The sequence below is a fragment of the Monodelphis domestica genome, chromosome 5 (assembly GCF_027887165.1).
Source record: "Monodelphis domestica isolate mMonDom1 chromosome 5, mMonDom1.pri, whole genome shotgun sequence".
Lineage (NCBI taxonomy): Eukaryota > Metazoa > Chordata > Mammalia > Didelphimorphia > Didelphidae > Monodelphis > Monodelphis domestica.
The window spans coordinates 88251303-88277818 of NC_077231.1; the positions used below are offsets into that span (position 1 = coordinate 88251303).

The 26516-nt window shown below is 36.1% G+C and overlaps 1 protein-coding gene across 1 annotated transcript in view; it reads right to left on the reverse strand.

Annotated features, from left to right (window-relative positions):
* Nucleotides 1-26516, reverse strand: part of LOC100020542 (sodium-coupled monocarboxylate transporter 1-like) — a 229483-nt gene that overhangs the window by 59498 nt on the left and 143469 nt on the right. Inside the window, exon 11 of the mRNA XM_016425807.2 lies at nt 10762-10848. Within this exon, the coding sequence (XP_016281293.2) occupies nt 10762-10848 (87 nt within the window). The remainder of the gene's footprint in view (nt 1-10761; nt 10849-26516) is intronic.

A 26516-nucleotide genomic window follows, 5' to 3' on the forward strand; every position in this document is an offset into this window, starting at 1 on the left:
AAATGCAGAGCAGGAGCTTGAACTCAAATGACCTGTCTCAAATCCATAACTCTTTCCACTGCATGCACACATACAAAAAAAAAAAATCCTTATCTTTACCTAGTGCTTTAAAATGTACAAAGAGCTTCCTGAATACAGCATTTCTACAGTATAGGTGCCATAATTATTGTCATTTTCATTTTGTAGCTGAAAGTGGGGGTCAAAGATTTGACTTGACTTCCCCATAGTCATCCAGTTGGTGGCTCAAGAGTTAACCTTTGAACAAATTTCTTGTCTCTAAGTGCAACATCCTCTGCTCTTTTTTATCATGCAAAACATATTTCTCTATTGTTCATTTTTCTAAGAGAATAATCATACAAAATCAAAACCCCAAAATAGAAACCCAAATAAACTAAAGTTTAAAACCATATGCTTTGATCTCTATTCCAATTCCAACAGTTCTTTCTCTGGAGGCTGATAGCATTCCTTGACCTAAGTCCCTCAGAATTATCCAGGATAACTGAGAGTAGCTAAGTCTTTCCTAGTTGATCATTCCATACTATTGCTGTTACTGTGTGCAATGTTCTCCTGATTCTGATTATTTTATACTGCATCAGTTCATGTAAGTCTTCAGCTTTTCCTGAAATCACCTTGTTCATAATTTTTTATAGTACAATAGTATTCCACCACCATTACATATCACAATTTGTTAAGTCATTCCCCAATTGATGGACAATCCTTCAAATACCAATGCTTTGCCACCACCAAAAGAGCAACTCTAAATATTTTTGTACTTTCTCTTTTTCATCCTCTGTTCTTTTATGTCAAATATGGTTATCTTTTTTTAAACTGAAAAAAAATCAATTAATGATCATTATTTTGGTCAAATTTTTACCACATCTCCCTGGCAATATTATAAAGAAGTCCTCTGATTCTCAGGTTAAAACTTGTTAGAATAAATGAGTTAAGGGGAAGCTAAGTGACTCAGTAGATAGAGCACCAGGCTGAGAGTTTGGAGAACCAGGATTCAAATCTGACCTCAGACATTTCCTAACAGAGAGACTCTGGATAAATCACTTAACCCCATTTGCCTAGCCCTTCTGTCTTGGAGCTATTACTAAGACAGAAAGTAAGGGTTAAAAAAAAAATAAAGAGATGAATTTAAGAGAAGGAAAGAGCACTAAATTGGCAACGAGAAGACTTGGGATCAAATTCTAGTTCCAACAATTAACTAGCTATGTGATTTTAATTCATTCTTATCTCTGACCCTTAGTTTCTTCATCTATAAAATGGGAATATTAGACCAGTTAATGTCTAATGTCCCTCTTAGTTCTGATATCATGTGTTTTTCATTAATATATAAGTATCTGTTCTTTACCATTTCTTAGAACTATTTGTCATCGTGGGGGGAAAAAATCAGCATATGAAATGGCAATAGGGAAAGAGCATATTGGGACCAAAGGACAAAAATCACTCAATCTTGTTACCAAGCAAAGGCCATCATTTAAACAATTTGACAATACAGCTGTGTTATCTAGAGCAAAGACTGGTGCAGTCTGGCTAGGAACCAAGACACTAGGAGTGGATTCTATAGTGACAACAGAGTGACATTTTAATGATGTAAAAATCAGCCTTCCCACATGGAAAGGCAGGAGTAAGTCTACTTTAAGACTACAGAGCAAATGACTACAGTTTAGTTAAGAAAAAGAAGATTTCTAGGTCTATAAAACAACAGTCATCTGAGCAGAAAATCATCTTTATATACTCAAGGGAAGAAATTTACAAGTCAGAAATCAGTTACCTCTAAACTAGCCGGAAAAAAAAAGATAATATGATCTTTAGAAAAAAGAAAGTAAGAGGAAGCAGAGGAGGAAGGGGGAAAGGGAAAGGAAGAAGTAGAAAGAGGAGAGGGAAGAGAGAAGGAGAAGGAGAGGGAAAGGGAGAAGGGGAAAGGGAGAAGGGGAAAGGGATAAGGAGGAGGGATGAAGTAGAAGAAGTGGAATCCAAAGCAGCTGCTGTTTGGATTGAAAAAGTCAATGCATATGTACTTTGGAAAAACCAAACCTTTAGACACATGGAGAAAAAATGATGTTTTCATTTTTAAGTCCCAAATCATGCTTTTTAAAAATTTTATCAGAATCTAAAGACTATTTTTATACCATTAACTAGAAAATCATAGAATCTTGGATCAAATATTTGTACAGTTTTAGAGATCACCAAATCCATCTCTCACCTCTCCATCATCTCTAAGAAATGTTTATCCAGCTTCTACTTAAACTCTTATGAATTCAAGGAACACGGTGCTTTAGGAGGTAGCCCCTTCCATTTGGGGCCACCTTGAATTGGTAAGATCTTGTCTATATTTAACCAATAATTTCTCCTTACCTTACAATCTACCCATTAGTCAACCAATCAACATACATTTACTGATTCCAGCTCTCCCTTGCTGAACCCACAGATAACTCTAATCCCTCTTCCATAAGAAATTCCTTCAACTAAGAGTAGAGAAAGGATCCAAACCATCAAGTCACAACATTAGCCCCTTTTCAACTGTTCCCATGTAGAGGTAGAATTCCCGAATGTTAAGTCTTGCCCTTCTTCTCTGTATCTCCCCTCTAGCCTTGGGGCTGAGCCACCTCTGACCCTCTTTCTTTCCTCTCTGTTCAGTTCACCTTTAGCACACACCAGCTCTATCCTGACTCACCATGCATATTTCCATTTGTCCCTTCTGTCCCTGCCATGGTCTTGAGTATGTCTGGTTGTTTATCATCATGGCCAGATGTCTCTGGCTGCAACTTTCAGCCCTAACTTCCTGCCTCCTACCCCCTTTATCCTATATAAACCAAATCCTAGAGCTCTTTGGGCTGCATAGCCTCTCTGAGATGACTCCACTAAGCCACAATCTCTGGTGTTACTGAGATTCCTTGCTATAACTCATACATAGCCTTATACAATTTGATCAGCTTCTCTCTGAATTTTTCATATAATCCTCTATTAGAAGTGTCTTTAATGTTTCATACATCCTTTTCTGCCTCTTTTCTCAGAAATTTGTAAATGTGAATTCTTTTTTTTTCTTTTAACAATATTTTATTTGATCATTTCCAAACATTATTCATTGGAGACAAAGATCATTTTCTTTTCCTCCCCCCCCCCCCCACCTCTCCCATAGCTGACGCATGGTTCAAACCCATTTCCATGTTGTTGGTAATTGCATTAGAGTGTTCATTTAGAGTCTCTCCTCAGACATGTCCCCTCAACCCCTGTAGTCAAGCAGTTGCTTTTCCTTGGTGTTTTTACTCCCATAGTTTGTCCTCTGTTTGTGGATAGTGTTTTTCTCCTAGATCCCTGCAGATTGTTCAGGGTCATTGCATTGCCACTAATGGAGAAGTCCATTGCATTCTCTTGTACCACAGTGTGTCAGTCTCTGTGTACAATGTTTTCCTGATTCTGCTCCTCTCGCTCTGCATCACTTCCTGGAGGTTGTTCCAGTCTCCATAGAATTCCTCCACTTTATTATTCCTTTGAGCACAATAGTATTCTATCACCAACATATACCACAATTTGTTCAGCCATTCCCCAATTGAAGGGCATCCTCTCATTTTCCAATTTTTGGCCACCACAAACAGCGCAGCTATGAATATTCTTGTACAAGTCTTTTTCCTTATTATCTCTTTGGGGTACAAACCCAGCAGTGCTATGGCCGGATCAAAGGGCAGACAGTCTTTTATCGCGCTTTGGGTATAGTTCCAAATTGCCCTCCAGAATGGTTGGATCAATTCACAACTCCACCAAAAATGCATTAATGTCCCTACTTTGCCACATCCCCTCCAGCATTCACTACTTTCCTCTGCTGTCATGTTAGCCAATCTGGTAGGTGTGAGGTGATACCTCAGAGTTGTTTTGATTTGCATCTCTCTGATTTTAAGAGATTTAGAACAATTTTTCATGTGCTTATTAATAATTTTGATTTATTTATCTGAAAACTGCCTATTCATGTCCCTTGCCTATTTATCAATTGGGGAGTGGCTTGATTTTTTGTACAATTGATTTAGCACTTTGCAAATTTGAGTAATTAAACCTTTGTCAGAGGTTTTTATAAAGATTGTTTCCCAATTTGTTGCTTCCCTTTTGATTTTAGTTACATTGGTTTTGTTTGTACAAAAGCTTTTTAATTTGATGTAGTCAAAATTATTTATTTTACATTTTGTGGTGTTTTCTAGCTCTTGCTTGGTTTTAAAGTCTTTCCCTTCCCAAAGGTCTGACATGTATACTATTCTGTGTTCGCCTAATTTACTTATAGTTTCCTTCTTTATGTTCAAGTCATTCACCAATTTTGAATTTATCTTGGTGTAATGGTGAGGTGTTGATCCAAACCTAATCTCTCCCACACTGTCTTCCAATTTTCCCAGCAGTTTTTATTGAATAGTGGATTTTTGTCCCAAAAGCTAGGATCTTTGGGTTTATCATATACTGTCTTGCTGAGGTCACTTGTCCCAAGTCTATTCCACTGATCCTCCTTTCTGTCTCTTAGCCAGTAGCAAATTGTTTTGATGACTGCTGCTTTGTAATACAGTTTGAGATCTGGGACTGCAAGGCCCCCTTCCTTTGTATTTTTTTTTTCATTATTTCCCTGGATATCCTTGATCCTTTGTTCTTCCAAATAAACTTTGTTATGGTTTTTTTCTAAATCAGTAAAGAAATATTTTGGAAGTTCAATGGGTATGGCACTAAATAGATTAATAAGTTTGGGTAGGATATTCATTTTTATTATATTGGCTCATCCTACCCATGCGCAGTTAATGCTTTTCTAATTGCTCAAGTCTAGTTTTAGTTGTATGGAGAGTGTTTTATAGTTGTGTTCATAGTTCCAAGACAAACACATAGTTCCTGTGTTTGTCTTGGGAGATAGATTCCTAGGTATTTTATTTTGTCTAAGGTCACTTTGAATGGAATTTCTCTGTCTAGTTTTTGCTGCTGAGCTGTGTTGGAAATATATAGAAATGCTGATGACTTATGCGGGTTGATATTGTAACTTGCAACTTTGCTAAAGTTGTTGATTATTTCCACTAGATTTTTTGTTGATTCTCTAGGATTCTTTAAGTAGATCATCATATCATCTGCAAAGAGTGAAAGCTTGGTTTTCTCATTGCCAATTCTAATACCTTCAATTTATTTTTCTTCTCTAATTGCTCCTGCTAGTGTTTCTAGTACAATGTTAAATAATAGAGGTGATAATGGACATCTTTGTTTCACTCCTGATCTCATTGGGAATGCATCTAGTTTATTCCCAATGCAGATGATGTTTGCTGATGGTTTTAAATATATACTGTTTATTATTTTTAGGAAAGACCCTTCTATTCCTATGCTTTCTAGTGTTTTTAATAGGAATGGGTATTGTATTTTATCAAATGCTTTTTTCTGCATCTATTGAGATAATCCTGTGGTTTTTCTTGGTTTGCTTGTTGATATGGTCAATTTTGTGGATGGTTTTCCTAATATTGAACCAGCCCTGCATCCCTGGTATAAATCCTACTTGATTATAGTGAATGACCCTCCTGATCACTTGCTGGAACCTTTTTGCTAATATTTTGTTTAAGATTTTTGCATCTATGTTTGGGAGATTGGTCTATATTTTTCTTTCTCTGTTTTTGACCTGCCTGGCTTTGGAATAAGTAACATACTTGTGTCATAAAAGGAATTTGGTAGAACTCCCTCTTTGCTTATTATGTCAAATAGTTTGTATAGTATTGGGATTAACTGTTCTCTGAATGTTTGATAGAATTCACTTGTGAATCCATCAGGCCCTGGGGATTTTTTCTTAGGGTGTTCTTTGATGGCCTGTTGGATTTCTTTTTCTGATATGGGATTATTTAAGAATTCTATTTCTTCTTCTGTTAGTCTAGGCAGTTTGTATTTTTGTATATATTCGTCCATGTTGCCTAGAGTGGTATATTTATTGCCATATAATTGGGCAAAGTAATTTTTAATGATTGCCTTAATTTCCTCCTCATTGGAGGTGATGTCCCCCTTTTCATCTTTGATGCTTTTAATTTGCTTTTCTTCTTTCCTTTTTTTAATTAGATTGACCAATAATTAGTCTATTTTGTTTGTTTTTTCAAAGTACCAGCTTCTAGTCTTATTTATTAGTTTAATAGTTCTATCACTTTTGATTTTATTAATTTCTCCCTTAATTTTTAGGATCTCTAGTTTGTTTTTCTTCTGGGGGTTTTTAATTTGTGCACTTTCAAGTTTCTTTATTTGCATTTCCAATTCATTGATCTCTACCCTCCCTAGTTTGTTAATATATGCACTCAGGGATATGAATTTACCTCTGATTACTGCTTTGGCTGCATCCCAAAAGGTTTGAAAGGATGTCTCACCATTGTCATTTTCCTTGATGAAATTATTAATTGTTTCTATGATTTGTTCTCTAATTAACCGATTTTGGAGTATCATATTATTTAATTTCCAATTAATTTTTATTTGGTTTTCCATAAACCCTACTGATCATTATTTTTATTGCCTTGTGATCTGAAAAGGCTGCATTTATTATTTCTGCTTTTCTGCATTTGTATGCCTTGTTTCTGTGACCTAGTGTATGGTCAATCTTTGTGAATGTGCCATGTGGTGCTAAGAAGAAGTTGCATTCCTTTTTGTCCCTATTTATTTTTCTCCATATGTCTATTAACTCTAATTTTTCTAAGATTTCATTCACTTCTTTTGCTTCTTTCTTATTTATTTTTTGGTTTGATTTATCTAAATTTGATAGTGGTTGGTTCAGATCTCCCACTAATATGGTTTATTGTCTATTTCTTCCTTCAATTCTCCTAGTTTCTCCATTAGAAATTTGGGTGCTATACTATTTGGTGCATACATGTTGATTAGTGATATTTCCTCATTATCTAAAGTCCCTTTTAACAAAATATAATTACTTTCCCTATCCCTTTTAATCAGGTCTATTTTTGCTTGGGCTTTGTCAGATATCATGATTTCCATTCCTGCCTTCTATTAGTTGAGGCCCAGAAGGTCTTACTCCATCCTTTAATTCTGACCTTGTGGGTGTCTACCTGCCTCATGTGTGTTTCTTGAAGACAACATATGGTAGGATTTTGGATTCTAATCCATTCTGCTATTTGTCTATGTTTTATGGGTGAGTTCATCCCATTCATGTTCAAAGTTATGATTGTCACTTGTGGACTCCCTGGCATTTTGATATCCTCCCCTGACCTTTCTTCTTTAGCTATAACCTTTTAAATCAGTCCCCCTATTCCCCTCCCTTGATATGTTTCCCTTTCTAGCCCCTCTCTTTTTGTTCCCTCCCACTCCCCGCTCTCCTTCACTCCCTTTTTGTGTTCCCTATCCCCTTAACCCCCTTCATTTTCCCTTCTCCCTACCCCTTTTGGATAAGATAGAATTCAATACCCCAATTGATCTGGATCCTCTTCCCTCTCAGAGCTGATTTCACTGAGAGTAAGGCATAAGTAAAAACTCTCTTCTTCTCCTTCTTATAGAAGTTTTCTTCCCCTCCCCTTCCCATGTGTATCTTTGTGTGAGGAAGATTATTCTGTTTAGTTTTTTTTCTCTCCCCCTATTTCTTGGAGTATATCTTAGTACCATCAACATTTCCCCTTCCCTTTTCCTTTCCATCCCCCCCTTTCTCCATATCATCTTGATGCCCCAAAAGTTCTCTATGAGTGATTCTTCTTACTACTCTGATGATGCATATAATTTTAGAGAGTTACACATTACATTTTTCCCACACATTTATATATATATATATATATGTATATATATATATATATATATATATACATATATAAATTGATATAACTGTAGTTCTTATAGAAGAGAGTTTGAATAAAAGAAAAAGATGACATTTTTCTCCTTTTCCCTTTCCTTCATATTTACCTTTTCAGGTATTCCATGCTCTTTGTTTTTCCATATCAAACTTTCCACAGAGCTCTGGTCTTTTCTTTGAAAAAACTTGGAAATCATCTATTTTGTTGAATGCCCAAACTTTTCCCTGGAAGTATATAGTCAGTTTTGATGGATAGTTGATTCTTGGTTGAAGACCCAGCTCTCTTGCCTTTCTGAAAATCATGTTCCATGCCTTATGGTCATTCAGAGTGGAAATTGCAAGGTCTTGTGTGACCCTGATTGGCATTCCTTTATATCTAAATTGTCTTTTTCTGGCTTCTTGTACGATTTTTTCTTTTGCTTGAAAGCTTTGGAATTTGTCAATTACATTCCTGGGGGCTTTTGGGGATTTAGTGTAGAGGGTGTTCTGTGAACTCTTTCAATGCCTGTATTGCCCCCTTGTTCTAGAATCTCTGGGCAGTTTTCTTTGATGATATCTTGTATTGCAATGTCAACAGTATTATTTATTTCTGGTTTTTCTGGTAGGCCAATTATTCTCAGATTGTCTCTCTTTCCTCTATTTTGTAAGTCTATCGCCTTGTCAGTGAGATATTTTATGTTCTCTTCTAATTTCGTGGTCTTTTGGCTTTGCTTTATTAATTCTTGCTCTTTTGCAAGATCATTGTATTCCAGTTGCCTGATTCTGACCTTTAAAGCCTGGTTTTCCTTTTCAGTTTGGTCAAACTGTTTTTGTAGTTGCATTTTTTCATGTTTCAGATTGTTGAATTCCTTTTGCATTATTTCTCACTTTTCCTGCCAGAAGGCTTCCATCTTTTTTATCATTTCCGATTTAAATTCTTCAAGAGTTTGTGGAGAGTTTCCATTACCTTTGGAGGGTTTCAGAGCATTTGTTTGTGTTTCCTCTTCTATCTCCTCTGTATTTTGTATTTTTGCTCCATAAAATGTGTCCAAAGTCACTCCCTTCTTCTTGCTTTTCTAGGTGTTTGGAGTTTTTTGTACTTCTGTACTGTTTTCCATCTCTATCTGAGTGAGGAGGACTGGCTCTTAGTGTATCTGGCTGATGGTCCGAGGCTTTAGCCCCAGGCAAATTGTCCATTCTCCGCAGCTGCTCTGTCTTCCCGGGGAAGCCCAGGGTCTACTGGCGTTTCAGGTGTTACTGCTCTCAGTTCCCTCCAGTTGCTTCTCCGCTGCCTTACTTCCAAACTCTGGGCCTGGCACAGCACTGTCCGCAAGGTACCTTAGTGCCTTTGCTGGCCCTGAGGTTTCTGTTCTTTCAGAAGAACCTGCTCTCTAAGGGGGGGAGGGGTCATGGCCTCCCTGGTTTCTGAAGGCTCCTGATGGGATTAAGGTCAGGTGGTTTGGGCCAAATGATCCCCGAAGCAAAAAAAAAAACCTCCTCTGGAGTCTGTGTTGAATGCCCGGAGACTGGCCCAGGTTACTTTCAAGGTAAGCCCTTCGGAGCAACCCCTTTGCCGGCCCTGAGGTTTCTGTCCTTTCAGAAGCTCTGAGGGCTCCTGATGGGATTAGGTTCAGCTGGTGCCCTAAAGCTGAAACCTCCCTTGAGACTCAGATGGAAGGACCCAGCCAGGGTGCCCCTGGGACTGGTTCAGGTTGCTTTCAAGGTGAGTCCTTCAGAATAGCTGGCCCTGAGGCCCTTTTGCCAGCCCTGAGGTTCCCCCTGCTGCTGCGGGCTCAGCACTCTGGGTTGGGGGGGATGGGTCCTGGGACCTTCCTTCTGCCTACCCCTTAGACCTGAATGATCTAGGGTTCTGGCTTTTGGGGGGCCGTACCTTTTGATCCAGGTCCAGGAGGAGGGTTCCCCGGGTCTGTCCTGTTGTTCAGTTTGAATTTCGGTGTCCTAGGAGCATTCAGTTTGTGATCGGTAAGGAAGGGTTTTCAGAGGTCTGAACTTTCGCTGCCTCTAAGCCGCCATCTTGACCGGAAGTCAAGTAAATGTGAATTCTAATGATTGAGTAGGCTAAAAAATGTTATATAAACTATTCTTTCAATATTAAATTTAAGCCGAATTCAGCAGCCATTCTGGTATTCTACAATTCCTTCTCTGCCTCATGATTTAAGCAATCAAAACAGAAAATTTTCCTTTTGGGTATTTAAGAAACATAATTTCTGTAGTAGCTAGGTGACACAGTAGACTGAAAGTCAGGCCTGGAGATTGGAGATCCATGGTTCAAATCTGTACTCAGACACTGCCTAAATATGTGACCCTGAACAAGTCACTTAACTTCAATTGCCTAGTCCTTACTCTCTTCTTCCTTGGAACCAATACAAAATATTGATTCTAAGACAGAAGGAAAAGAGTTTAATAGGAAACAAACAATTTAACTTCATTCATTAAATTAAGTATACAAACTTTTATTTTTAAATATTTAATTTTGCTTTATACAATATCTTAACATAAAGATATCTAGATACTAGCCTTTCTTGTTTATCAATCATTCTTACTGAAAAATGTGAGCTAGAACCAATCACATGCTGAAATGTAAACATAAATAAAAATGAGTTGAAGTTTTCAAGGCAATTGGAAGTATGCATTAAGAGCAATGCTCAGAATTTTGAGATGTTCCTAGTTCTCTTTGAGGAACTTTCATCCCAGTGGTTTTCAACTGTTTTCCCTTTTAGTAAGTCACACTTCCAGAGAAGAAATGCAGGAATAGATGTATAAAACATTAATGACATCTCTATTAGTAGATTCCATGAAAAAACCATAATGATATGAAACAGAAAAAGACTGTCAGTCCTTCTCTAAATGTTTTCTCAAAGTGCTGAGTTTTCATTTATTTGGGAATTTCCACTATCTTCTACCTCTAGTCAATTGGATGGCCTTACAAAGTGCTGCATACCTAAAAGTAGTAAAAAGCAAAATTTATATATAACAATACTCACTTTTGAATTGGCATAAGGATTCAAAATTCCAAGAAAAAACAAGCCCACGAGAGGCCCTCCAATTAGGCCAAATACTTTGATTGCTGCCTAGGACCAGAATAAACATCATAGATTAACTATTTTACAGACTCAACATAGAAATTCCCAAAGAATCCTACTTGGAGGACAAATTAATAGACAAATTTTCACATGAAACTAACAAAAATGAGTGCACCTAAATAAAAACTGGAAAACTACAGATATATAATTTTCATTTCCATTTTCTAAATCAAGGACACAAGGTTAACTGACACTGGTAACTCTCATGTATTCCTTCTATGTGAAGTGGAAGTTTAAGGGGACCTCAAAATAATAAGATATACCATCTTTAAAATGGAATATATTTTATTGAGAGAATGAAGGAGGCCCCCAAAATCTCCAGCTTACAGAAAAAACCCCTTATTTATAGGAAAATACAACCCTCAGGTTAAATGACATCATCCTGACACATTCACCCTGGAACCAGCCTTCCTGAAGGGGATATTCTCCAAATTAACCTCTTTAGCAAATGGTCAAGGATCAGAGTCAGGTTCTAATCTACATACAAACCCAGTGGTACAGTTTGGGTGCAGGAATGTTTGGGAGATGTTTGGGAGACCTCTGACAAGTCACTATTGTGTTTTCCAGTGCTTCTAAGCCACCTGGTTTCTCAGGCAGGCATCCTTTTAAATGCAAATTGAACAAGCTGAACTAGTTAAGAGGTAAAGGAACCAAAAATGCAAATTAAGGCAGCTTGTGAAAGAAACTGGGGAAGAGAGATGTAGAACAGGGAAGAGGCTATTAGCCTAGCCTCTGGTTCATAAAACTTATTCCTAAATCTACTATAGTTTTAAATATTTTTAAAGTATCAACTTAAAAGACAGATCCCAAAATCCCAAGAATACTTTGCATAAGTAAAGACACTGGTTGCTTTTGATAGTAAAGATATAAATTGTTTCTGTTTCACTCTGGCCAAAAGTAATTAAGAGGCCATTGTATTCTGAACTGGGTAGAGCAATCTTTCCTGCTAGGGATGCTGACTGGAAGAGATCTGCTTCCTAACTCCTAGTGGAGTAGAAGGCATAATCATTTTGGAGATATTCATATTGCTAATATATTTGAGAATAACACACTAATTTCTCACTTCACACACTTCTGTGGGTTCTTTAACTTCTGCAGAGCAGCAAAATTTTATGCCAGTTGGTATATCTCTCTATCAAGTTGTGGCAAATGCATATAGCTTTCTTGTTTGTACCCACTTCATTATCAGTATCAATTCATGTATACCTCTGCACAGCTCTGCATTCCTCATATTCATTGTTTTACATTAAAATTTTATTTTGTTCTATTCATACAGTATAATTTACATACTAATCACTTGTTTTAATGAAAAATTTTTGCATTCTTTGCTTTTAAATTTTTGTTGAAGTCATTTGTTTATACATCACAATCTTTTCTGAATACAGACCCAATAGAACCATTAACTACTATTATTTTTTAAAATCTACTTTGAAATATATCTTGCCCACTCAGAACTTATATTTTACTGAAATCTTCCCTAATAAGATTTTCCCTTTTTTAAATAAGAGAAAAAAATAAGTTCATTATTCAACCAAACAATTTTACCTAATACTATATGATTCTACATTCACACTTTTCCAGTTCTGATTTGGAAGATAGGAAGAGAAATAAATTCTTTTGACTGTTCCAATAGACCCAATCTTGGTCTTTGTAACTATAGAGCATTCAATTTCATTTTACTGGTTTTGTTTTCAATTGGCTTTAATTGTTGTGTATATGGGGGGGGGGGGTTGTTTCTTTATATTTCAGATCAGTTTTTCAAAAATAACTTTTGCTTGTTTGAATATTATTCTAATGATGATAGTTATCATTTTGCTATATCTGGTATGAGAATATTTCAACTATTGTGTGAAATAAAGATTTTTCATCCATAAAATACTAGTACACAGCAGTTTGTCTAGAGCATGATAGTTTATCTTTCATTTAACTTTTACTTTTTTTTTAAATCCTTACCTTCCATCTTGTACTCAATACTGTGTATTGGCTCCAAGGCAGAAGAGTGGTAAGGGCTAGGCAATGGAGGTCAAGTGACTTGCCCAGAGTCACACAGCTGGGAAGTGTCTGAGGCCAGATTTGAACCTAGGACCTCCAGTCTCTAGGCCTGGTTCTCAATCCACTGAGCTACCCAGCTGCCCCCGACTTTTACTTTTTTAGTAGAATTTTTCCCCAGATATCTCATGCCTTCCATCCCCTCCCCATATGTAGAAAGTATAACGCAATAAAAAGGTATGTATCAATTATATCTTTAATGGTATTATTTTTCAGTTCATTTAGGTAAAAATTCACAAGTTCTTCTTCAAATAAATCTATATATGAATATAATGTTCTCTTTGTTCTACTTCTTTCACCCTTCATTATCTCATGTAGTTTCTTCCAAGTTCTTCTAAAAATTAACTTGGAGGCAAAGCCAAAATGATGGAAAAGGTATAGAGATCCACCTCACCTCTACCAAATTGCTTTCTAAATAACAATGATAAAATGCTTCAAAACAAATTCTGGAATACTATCTAACCCATTCAAAAGATGAGGTGAAATTTTTTTCAGCCCAAAACAACTTAGAAGCCTGGAATGAAAGATCTATCAGGCAAGTGTAGAAGCAAATTCAAAGAATCATGCCAAGGCAGGCACCACTTCATCAATAGGCCCTAGGGACATCTAAATCCATTGCAAAGGCCTCCTGAGCTCTCAGTCACAGATAATAAAGGATAGTGAAACAACTGTTCAGGAGGAGATAAGAGGGGTCTCCCTTTGTTAGCTCTGAGTATAAGATTCTTGTTGCATTACTCATACATAGATCAAGGTCAAAATCCTAGGTCACAGTCTCAGGGTGAGGACTAGCAAACACCAGTGCTTGTGGCCATAGGGGAGCAAGGGATCCTAGTCATAGTAGCAGGGTAGAAAAGAGGGCTTGTGGTAACTCAGAGGCCAGCACAGGTTGGGATCACAAAACTCTTTAGATCATACCACCTTAGAAGAACTAAAAACTTATAAATCTCCAGACCTAGATCTGAAGGCAACTGCAAAAAGAACTTGAAGTTTGGAACACTTCTCCACCACAGAAACAGACTCCAACTTTAAAGGTGTTTTGTTTTGTTAAGTTAAATGAAGAGAAAAAGGGTGGGAAATAAGAAAATAATAAAAAAAAGAAGCTCAACATATAAAGTTATTTTGGTGATCAAGAAGATCAAAATACAAACTCAGAAGACTACAACAAAAGTCAACACTTCTGCATCAAAAATCTCTCAGAAAAATAGGAATTGCTCTCAAGCCCCAAAAGAATTAATGGAGGGTCTCAAAAAGTACTTTTTAAAATCCACTAAGAGAAGGAGAGCAACAAATGGGGGTGGGGTGTGTGTGTGGAGAGAATGTATAACAAAACTCTCTGACAAAAGTTTAATTTCCCAAATATATAAGGAACTAAGTCAAATTTACCAAAAAAAAAAAAAAAAAATCAAGCCATTCCTCAAACGACAATTGGTCAAGAGATATGAATAGACAGTTTTCACATAAAGAGATCAAAACTATCAACAAGTAAATGAAAAAAGGATTCTAGATCCCTCTTGATTAGAGAAATGCAAATCAAAATAACTCTGAGGTAACACCTTATACCTAGCAGACTGGCTGATATGGGAGCAAGGGAAAGTAATAAATGTTGAAAGAGATGTGGCAAAATCAGAATCTTAATGCATTGCTGGTGAAGTTGTGAATTAATCCAACCATTCTGGAAAGCAATTTGGAATTATGCCCAAAGGACTTTAAAAGAATGCCTGCCCTTTGTTCCAGCCATACCACTGTTGGATTTGTACCCCAAAGAGATCATAAGGAAAAAGACTTGCACAAAAATATTTATAGCTGCATTCTTTGTGGCAGCAAAAAATTGGCAAATGAGGGGGTGTCCATCGATTGGAGAATGGTTGAACAAGTTGTGGTATCTGTTGCTGATGGAATAATATTGTGCTGAAAGGATTGATGAACTGGAACAACCTCCAGGAATTGATACAGAGTGAAAGGAGCAGAACCAGGAGAATATTCTACACAGAAAATGAAACATTGTGGCACAATCAAATGTAGCAGATTTTTCTAATAGTAGCAATGCAACGATCCAGGACAATTCTGAAGAACTTATGAGGAAGAACGCTATCCACATCCAGAGAAAGAACTGTGGGAATAGGAATGCAGAAGAAAAACAACTGCTTGATCACATGGTTCAATGGGTATATTATCATTAAAAGATCACTGTATTGCCAATATGAATAACATGGAAATAGGTTTTGAACAATGATACATGTATAACTCAGTGAAATAGCTTGTCAGTTCTAGGAGGGGGGAGGCAAAAGAGGAAGGAAAATCATTAATCATTTAACCATGGAAAATATTATGAATAATTTTTTAATCAACTAAGAGAAGTAAAAGAAAAAAATGGGGAAAGATATAAGAATGATACAGAAAATCATGTAAAAAAAGAGTCAAGATTATTAAAGGAGGCACAAAAAAGTTTATGAAGGAAAATAATATCTTTTTAAAAAAATAGAAAAGGACAATTAGTTTTAAAAAAGAACTCCTTTAAAGACACCATTGGCCATATGGAAAAAGAGGTGCAAAAATTCACTGAGGAGAAGGATTCGTTACAAAGTAGAATTTGTCAAATGGAAAAGGGGTACAAAAAGCTCACTCAAGAAAATCATGTGTTAAAAATTAGAATTGAGGAAATTGAAGATGACTCCATGAGACAGCAAGTAAAAAAGCCAAAAGAATGAAAAAAAATTGAAGAAAGTACCAAATATCTTGTTGGAAAAATAAAGGACCTGGATAATTAATCTAGGAGAGATAATCTAAGGATTATTGGACTACCTGAACATCATCAAAAAAGAGCTTACACGTCATCTTTCAAGAAATTACCAAGGAAAACTACACTGATATTCTAGAACTAGAGGACAAAATAGAAATGGAAAGAACTGTATTTGGATAGGGATACAAGAAGAAACAGAAGCTATATTGTACTGAGAGTATTTTTAAAAAAACTCAATATTTAATATTTTTTTCAAAATAAAAAATGTAAAGAATCCACTGATCACTTCCTGAAAGAGATCCCCAAAAGATAACTCCTAGGAATATTATAGCCAAAACTCAAAACTTCCAGGTCAAGGAGAAAATATTGCTAGAAGTAAAAAAAAAAAATAATTAAAATATCTTGGAGCCACAGTCAGAATAACACATTCTATATAAAAAGATCAGAGGGCCTGGAATATATGCCAGAGGGCAAAAAGAGTGAAGGCTTCAACCATAAATCACTTACCCAACAAAACTGAGCATAATCCTTCAGGGGCATAATGGGCATTCAATGAAATAGAGGACTTGCAAACATTCCTGATGAAAAAAGCAGAGCTGAATGGAAAATTTGATTCTCAAATAAAAGACTCAAGAGAAGTAAAAAAAGGTAAATATAAAAGAGATATTAAAAAGACATTTAATATGATTAAACTCTTGATATCCCTACAAAGGAAAATGATTCTTAAAATTTCTAAGAACTTTATCATTATTAGGGCAGTTAGAAGTGAGTATCTAGTCAGGGGGCAAGGGTGTGAAATGAATATGATGGGATGATGTCTAAAAAATAAAATTATGGGGTGAGGAAGAAGAAAGCACTAGGAGAAGGGGGAAGGAACAAATAAAATGGGGTAAATTATTTCACTTAAAAGAGGCATGAAAGAGCTTTTACAGTGGAGGGGAAGATGGGGAGAATGGGAGGGGAACTCTTGAAACTTACTCTCATCATAATTGGTTCAAAAAGGGAAGAACATACACAATTAATTGGGTATAAGGCAGTCTTACACTTCAGGAAAGGAGGAAGTGAAGGGATTAAGAAGGTGGTAGTCCTGATAGAAAAGAGGGTAAATTGGAGGATGGAGTGGTCAGAAGTTTAACACTTTTGAAGAGAGATAGAATGAAAGGAGAGAGAACAGGATAAACAGGGGAGGAAATAAGATGGAGAGTAATACACAGTAATAATCATGGGAAAAAATTTTGCAAATCTTTTTAATAAAGGTCTTAGGAAATAAGATGGAGAGTAATACATAGTAATAATCATGGGAAAAAATTTTACAAGTCTTTTTAATAAAGGTCTTATTTCTCAAATAAGTAAATTAGCTGAATGAATAAGAATACAAATCATTTCCCAATTGATAAATGGTCAAAGGATATGAACAGGGAGTTCTCAAAGTAATTAAAGCTCTCCAAAGTCATACAAAAATGTTCTAAATAATTTTTAGAGAAATGCAAATCAAAACACTGAGGTACCATTCACACCTGTCAACACGTGGAATCTAGAAGTCCCCAATCTTGAGTTATATAGTGCAGTAGGTAGCGTGTCAGTCTCATGAGTGAAAGGGCCTCAGTTTGATCCTCAAAAGGGGGATGTGATACAATGGAAAAAGCTTCTAAGGCAAAAAGAGGCATCTGATGGGATTAGCCATGTTAAATCTATATCAGATTCCTTCCTATCAAAAGGGGGTAGGTATAGAGAATCATAGACTCAAAATTCCTTTAAAAATTTGGAAACTTTTTTTATGTAAATGATTAAAATTTTTAAGTAAAAAAGAGCACAAAAGCTTCAGCAAAAATCCCCTAGACTCATATTGATCCACTTCAGAATTCTTTTTATTTATGCTTAATAATCAAGAGGAATTCTTTTACTTCATGTACTAAGCATAGAGATTTATGAATCATTCTATATTTTTGCTACATATTTGGAGTTATCTTCTTTATAATCCATAAAATAATTTTTATAATTTTCTAAAGTTTTTGATCTCTAAAACTATGTAATCCTTCCTGGGGGGAAATGGAGAATCAATGAAATCAAGCATTCCTGATGAAAACTTGACTTTCAAATACAAGACTCAAGAGAAGTATAAAAAGATCAAAAGAGAGAAATCATAAAGAATTCAGTGAAATTAAAATGTTTACACTCCTACACAGAAAGATGAACCTTATAATTCCTAAGAACTTAATCATTATTAAGGCAATTTAAATAGAAGAGAAAAAAGGCATATATATTATTTGAATAAGATGGGATAATAATGTGTAATATAAATTGTACACCCTTATTCCATTTCAAAACCCATTTTTGGTCAGTATCAGCCCAACTCTTTGACTGGACACTTGTGGTGCTACCTGGCGCTCTTAAAATGGGCTGGCTTAAGCCTTAGAGTGATTGGTGATGTGTCAAAAAGACAGGGCCTTTGACCCAGCTGAGGTTAAGTCAGCCCCAACCAGAGAGACCCAGAAGGAGGGGAAAAAACTGATTTCATAATAAAGGGCATGGAAGAAGCTAGTCTTTTTCTGGCTGTGGGGCTTTCTGTGTGCAGGGGCTGAAGTCTTGCTAGCAGTAGCTGCTTTTTGGCAGGTAAACTGTTGTTAATTATGCATGGCCAGGTAATCATGTAAGATTTCACACTCTCTCTCTAACCTTTACTAATAAATAATTATAAAATTAACATACAGTATCCAGAGAATTATTATCATAACAGTTTGGCATTCCATAAGTTTGGGAGACTTGAACTTCTCTTGCCTTTTCTTTTCTCTCAGTTTTTCCTCATTATATAAGAGTCACTTAAGGCTAGAGTAGGAAATTTTTTTTTTTAATTTTGGGTTCCTATGAAGCTGAAATTGTCATGGAGAAGCTTTGGGTAAGATGACCATTTCTTTCATGTGTTATTTTTAATAGATTGCAGGGACAATGAATTAAGCTAGGTACTAAGTTAGAAAAGTGGAGAGTCTATAGCCTAGCCTCAAAGATATAGGTACAAATATGTCAATTTAATAAGGAGATGACCTTCCATTGAATCTCCTCTCTTTAAAATTAAACTATGCTTATGAGATTCAGCAGAACCACAAGGCCTCTAGGGGGAAGTCTACTGTTGAGATTTAAACCAGATTTTTTTTCTTTCTCTTCTCCTTTGGGGAGTCTTGGTTTGTAAATGGAGAATGCTTGGATCATCATCACAAGAGTAAGCCCTTTGCATACATATGCATACAAATGCAAACATTTGCTTTCACTGAGAAAAATTTCTCCCAATGGACAGGGACAAAATTATCTTCAACTTTGTTTCCACAAATTTTACAACAGGCTTTAGCTAATATTTTTTTATTTGCTTTTAGCAACACCAGATGAATAGACATGCCAAGAAGACAGCAGGTATTTCCTCTTAGAAGTATAAAGGATAGGCCACAAGGTTTCCGGGTCAATGATGCCTTCCAAAGGTGGAATATTTAGGCTTTATTTTAGCTGATAGAACTGCCTCTATTTTCCTCAGGTGCATTGAAGCTATTTAACAACTAGTAGCTCCCTCTACTAAGAGAGAGCTGAGAGCAATCTTGAGGACAACAGGGTTCTGCAGACATTGAATTGTCACTAAGCCCCTTGTAATTCTGACTAAAATTTCAGTCCCTGAACCACTTCAGTTAGAATCTCAACTTTTCATCTCTCACAGAATTAAAACAAGCCATTCCGTCTGCCCCTTCTCTGGGAATTCTAGATTATAAAAAGTCATTTACTTTGTACGTACATGAACAGAGGGAGGTCTTGACTCAAGCTTTGGGACCCACACAGTGCCCAGCAGCTTACTATTCTGCACACTTGTATACAGTGGCCACAGTGGGAGAAAAACTCCCACATATGAATATTTGATTTTAATGTTAGCAATAGTTTTCAGTTAACTATAATTGTGATGTTAAGATAAGGTAACTAATGATATCATAAGTGATAATATTAATAGGTTTTAATCATTTTAGTATAAGTATTAAGGTTTTGAATTAAGTAAATAATTGCTTTAGCATAGGCCTTGGTGTCAGTACCACCCTTCAAAAAATTACTATATCATGCACCCTCAGCAATCACGGTCTTAAACTTGTGATCCACTAAACATCAGGATTCCTGACCCTGGGTTCAGAACCAGGTACCACCCAACACCATTCACTCATATCACTAGCCCAGTCATCACTGCTCCCCCTTTCCATCAAGTGATTCCTCTCATTGTCAAATGATTCCTTTTACCAATAAGAAGCACTTCCTAGTTGTCCTAACCAATAAACATTGCCTTCCATGTGCCTCTATTTTTAGAGGGGTATAACTATTGTCATGGACTATTTTTATACTGGTATAAAACTTGTCTAATTCCTTGGGATATAAAAGAAGGTCTCTTACAGTGCTCTGGGTCTTCCAGTCTTGACCAGTTCAGCTTTGTTGTGGAACTGGCCCTCCTACAATAAACCTATCTTTCTTTGTGGCTTGGAGACTTTGTTCATCATTTGTGTACCTGTGGCTCGAAATTACACAACACCACTGGAGCACCACCCTGCTTCAGGATGGTTGAAGTCACAGGTTAATAAATCATTAGACTTCATTCTTGGTTCTTCTTTAATTGTTCTTTGATCCCACAAGTTTGAGGCATGAATGCTCTGACATAAAACAAGGCATTTTCAGATCAAAGGCTTGCTAGATATAACTTTGTTAGGGAATCAAAGTATTGCCCTTAAATGCTGTACAATTCTTAATCCTGAAATATTGTTTCCTGACATTCTGGTCTCTGAGAAACCACTCTATAATTGTGAATTGGTAGTGGACATGACTGAAAAGCCCTAGAATGAACCAATATACCTTTAGAAAACCCTGATTTAATTCTATACACTGATGGTTCTTCTTTTGAAAGGGATAGCATATGATACACAGGCAGGGCAGCTATGACAGAATTTACTACCATCACTATCCTCCACCTTCTACCTATCCTCTACACTATACCACATACCTTCACTATCTTCTAATAGGGAGAAGAATTGCTGGCCCTCAAAAATAACTATATACTTGCTAAAGGGAAGAGAGCAACAAAATTACATGAGTCCTAGACATGCTTTTGGGATCTGCATGTTATTGGAATGCTCTGAATGTAGAGGGGTTTTCTGACTTCTGCTGAAAAATAATAAAAAATACAAAGATCATTAAAGAACTCTCTGCTTTTAAATTGCCCACAGCCTTGGCTATTGTCCATGTTCATTCCCTACAAGAGGTACTGATACTCTCTAGGAGAAATCAAAAGGCAGACACTGCAACTAAGCTTGTAGTCTAAGTAGGATCTGAATTAATTTTAAATTTGACATCTAATAAACCAAATATCTCTCTTATAATGAGCAAGAAGTGGAAGCATAGGTTTAAAACAAAGCAGATTAAGGCATTTTGAATATCATCAGAAGGGAATCCCCTACTTCCTAGAAGCTTCTATCATCAAATATGCTTATCTGTTCACAGGAATGACCACTTTGGTACACAGGGGTTTGTGGACTCCATTCAAAGAATTTGGATGACCCAGATATTACTAATATTGTCTCTCATGTTTGCATCTCTTGCCCTACCTGCATGCCTTCTGTGCCAAGGATGTGGGTGGGCATCCCTTGACTTGCATAACTTTTGAAAATATGCAAAATGATTTATTTCATCAGTATGCCTAGAGCTAGACATTATAAAGTTTGTCTTGTTATAATGAACCAACTCATTAGATGGATGGAAATCTTCCCTAGTACTTGTGCCACAGCAGTTTTTGTTGCTGAAATGCTATTGAAGGAGATTGTTCACCAATTTGGCCCACCTGCATGCATTGATTCAGATAGGGGAAACTCATTTTACCAATTGTTTTATCACAGGTTTATTCTTATTTGGGAATTACCCCCAAATTCCATAGACCCTACCATCCCAGAATTCAGGACAAGTAGAACATATGAAGAACTTAAAAATATGATTGACAAATTGTGCACTAAGCTTTACTTCAAGTGGCCTGAGATTCTCCTCTTAGCCCTATTTTACCTACACAGAAGACCTAGGGGAGATCTACATTTCTCGCCATTTGAAATGATTTTTGGACATCCCTGTATACAGATTAAACCTTTTCCCCCTTCAAACATATCATTAGGCACAAGGAGAGAGAGGAGAATAGGATTTTTGTTGCTTCTTACATACAGGAATTATAGGTCAAATTATATGAACTTCATGAGTCTGGGTCTGCAGTACAGGCTGGACCCTTGGATTTCTCACTTCATGATCTACTACAGGAGACAAGGTGTATATAAAGAACTTTCAGTAAATTGGAGGTAATCAGCCTGCTTAGAAAGGTCCTTTCCAAGTATTGCTAACTACTCTAATTTCCATCAAAATTGGAGGAAAAGACTCTTGGATTCATTGCTCTCATGTAAAACAAGTATACTGGCACTGAGGAATTGTATCCTACTGTTTTTTTTTATACAACATTGCTTACTTGTTTTTGAATTTCATTTTGCTTTCATTTTTATTCTTTTCTTTTTGTGACTAGAGAGTTTATAGGTAAATCTAATTTAGTTTACTCTGTTTAAAAAAAATGCTACCCTCATTTGTTACTACTTTGTTCTTAGCATTAAACGATGTTATATTTTCTTCTTCTGATGACTAGTAAGACTATTGATATCATTAAGGTCCTTAGCCAAATATGACATACTCTACACCAAAGCAAAGTCATTGGACCTTATGGATTCTGGAGACTAACCAGCTCCATTAGAGCTCTGTTTTATCATGGGCAACAATTCCAGTCCATAAGAATATGACTTTGCCACAATTTGCAGCTCAGGAGGGTCATGTATTGCCAAATAAGCCCATTGCCTCTTTGGCTTTTGTTATATGTATTATCAGTTGTGATGGGTGGAGTTCATTTACTTCATCACAACCACTATCATTGGTCTTTGGGAGATTCACAGATTTATAAATCTCAGTTGATTTTAACATGACTTTTAGGATAGTTTTCAGATATTAGGAAGTCTCTTTAACTTCTATGCTAAAAGAAGTAAGGGACCATTGTGGAGTAGATATATATGGTCACAATGTAAAATTTAACTTCACTATTCTATTCCCTACCATAACATTTATTTGTCCTAAGACAAAGCTCAATAGCATAAAGGATAGATCACATAAATATATTATCTTTTGCAACTGTTACTGCCTCATTCACAGCTAGAGACATTTCCCATGGAATTGGGTGAGCCCTGGGCAATTCTATGTTTGCAATTCTTCAATTTGCTCCTCTCTCTTCCCCAAGAGTGGTATGGTGCCTGTGGTTTGACATGTTACACCATCAGTCAGGGCATAATAATCTTAATGGTCAGGTAGACAAGTCTACTTTTAGGAGTGTGGACACTTGATGGCATACACAGAGCAAAAAAAACTAGCCTTAAATCAGTAGACAATTCATATGAAGCACAGAGATTTTTCTAGGTTGCTATGCCCTCTTTTGGGATGTGGCAGTAATGGATTCTATTGTGAATATCTCTGCTGAGTTTAAGAAATTGACTCAGAATATAGTTTAAGCAATCTCTGGAAAGTCTAAGCCGATCCCCCTTCTCCAAGAGAAGATTGGTTCCTTGGCAAAGATAATCACAAAAATGGCTAGCCCTTGATATGCTAAAGCCTCTTCTGTGGGGGTCTGTACTCTTATTAATTTTGTTGTTCTTACTTAAATAGATCAGGGGAAATTTTTATGAATGTCCATGAACTTCAAAGAATTTTGAATGGCATTCAGCAAATTGCTTTAAACATACCTGTGACATCTGATGATGCATGGTGGAACCTCTCATGGCTATAGGAAACAAGTTTATTGACAGCTATAGACAATTAGGCCTTTTTAATCCTAGAAATGTGTGTCCTTTTAAGACTTTGCCTTAAATTGTACTAAAGTCTATGCTAAATTTTCAACAAGACAAGAACTTAGGTATATACATATTGAGAATCATGATCATGTTAGAGAGATAATATATTCAGCTTTTAAGTAATCAATCTGTATTTTTTATCTCTGTTTTAACCATTACATTGTTTAAAGGAATTTTAGATATGATCTTTTAATTTTTTTCTTTCTCATTTGAATATAATTTTTTTAAAATCTTGAGTTTATGGAATTATAACTGATATTTGCTATTGAAGAATCACTTTAAATGTCTAACAGCTCCGACAACATTACATAATCTAAAGCTTAGACTATTGAAATCTGCCATTGGTTATTAAACCTTATAGAACTATAACTGATGTTTGAGTTGATTCCAGGATATCAAAGAAACACATCATCACAGATGTCAACAACCCCCCTGTGGGGTAGGTGAATGTCAATACCAAAGTGGGGAAGCTTTCTTGGGGAAACTTAGGAAAGTGACTGTTCAGCAAAATTCTGAGGCTGGCTTTCTCTGTTTCAGCCTATAAGACATGAGACTGAAATAAATCCCTATTCGACTCTAATTCTAGCTTGTTATCCCTATGATGGAGTTGAAATCAAATTAGGGGACCACATCCCCCTTTTTGTCAGACTTCCTTTTTCTTTGGCATGGCAATTTTCCTTAGTCATGGAAGATGGTAGATAACTGAAACATTGTTGCACCTGACCTACATGATTGTAGGATACAAACTACCTCCACTAGACTTTGAAAATATATCAGGTCCTTGTTAAGATTCTAATTTATTTATTTACATATATTTTTTCTCTCCTCTTGTAATCCATATATTAATTGATGTCTTCTTAGATCAGAAACCTAACAGCATAGGCATATATCCTTTACCATGTCTATTGTTGCTGTAAATGAATGTTCATCTTGTTGGAATATTATCTTGGGTTAACATCAGGTTATGTTAGGATTAGATCCTGGGCAATAAATGGTTCATCCTCCTAGGAGGGGAGTGTGAAGTTATCCTAAAGGTTTATAGATCTTTTTAAAGCAATTATATGGAAGAAAGTACCAATAACCTAGACCAGGAACACAGATTTCCTGGAGAAGATGCTGTAAGGACTATCATAGTTCCAGGCAGACTATAAAAGATGACCACAATAAAGGATATCCCCAGAAATCAAACATTATATCATTAGACTCTAAGTGAGCCTTTGGATTTAATGAATCATGGGGAATTGGGCCCTCCATCCACTTTTGTTCTACTCACAAACCATTATTTTATCCTAACTGTAAAACCTTTTTGCCAAAAAGGGGAATGCCCCCTAAAGACTCCTTGTAAATGCTCTTATTGATCATTTTCTAAAATGCTAAGAAACACCAAAAATTGGGGAATGACTGAACAAATTGTGGTATCTGATGGTGATGGAATACTATATTGTGCTCAAAGGCATAATAAACTGGAGGAATTCCATGTGAATTGGAAAGACCTCCAGGAATTGATGCAGAGTGAAAGGACCAGAACCAGGAGAACATTGTACACAGAGACTGATATACTATGGCACAATCAAATGTAATGAATTTCTCTACTAGCAGCAATGCAATGATCCAGGACACTTCTGAGGGACTTATGAGAAAGAACACTATTCACATTCAGAGAAAGAACTGCGGGAGTAGGAACATAGAAGAAAAACATATGATTGATCACATGATTCAATGGGAATATGATTGCGAATGTTGACTTTAAATGAGCACTCTATTGCAAATAATAATATGGAAATAGGTTCTGAACAATGATACATGTAAAACACAGTGGAATTTCTCATCAGCTTCGGGGGGGGGGGAGAGAACAAGAATCATGTAACCATGGAAAAAAATATTCTAAATTAATTAATTAAATAAAAAAAATAAAAAGGGCAGGGAAGTTGGTCTCTCTTTTTCCAGGTTGTGGGACTTTCTACATACAGGGACTAGAGACTCTTACTGGCAGCAGCTGCTTTTGGTGCACAAACTGAAATTAATTAAGGATGGCCAGGTGATCATGTGATTTCTCTCTTTCTCTCTAACCTTTACTAATAAATAATTACAAATTAATATACAACTTCTAGAGGATTTTAATCATAAAAATATAAAAAAATTAAAGGTAGAAAGAGGAATGCTTGGAAAGAAAGGGGAAGGGAAAGGTGGAATGGGATAATTCACATAAAAGCTAGGAAAAAGCTGTTACAATGGAAAGGAAGATGGGAGAGGTACATCAGAGTTGGTTCAAAAAGGGAATAACATAGTCTCAGCTGCATATACAAATCTATGTAATCCTATAGGAAATTAGGAGAGGAAAGGTGGGACTGAGAGAAAGGAGAGTAGATTGGAGAAATCAGTGGTCAGAAACAAAACACTTTTAAGGATGAAAAAGAAGAGAAAAAGTAGACAAAGTAACTGGAAAGAGGATGGCAGCAAATACACCGTAATTGTAAATATGAAAAAAAAAAAAAACATTTTACAGCAAGTTTCTCTGATAGAGGCCCCATTTTCAAATATATAAAGAACAAAGTCAAATTTATAGGAATATAAGTTGTTCCCCAATTGATAGTCAGAGATATGAACAGGCAGTTTTCAGATTAAGTCATTGAAGCTATCCAGTCATATGAAAAAATGCCCTACATCACTACAGATTAAATAAATGCACATTAAAACAAATCTGATGATTTATTCCATACCTATTAGACTGACTAATGTGACAGAAAAGGAAAAGACAACTGTTGGAGAGGTAGAAAAAAAAACAAACCACTGACTGTTCTAGAGTTGTAAAGTGATCTAATCATTCTGGAGAACAATTTGACACTATGCCTAAAGGACTATAAAATTGCATATTCCCTGTAAACCAGTAATACCATTGCTAGTTCTATATCCAAAAAAGGTTTGTTTTTTTAAGGGAA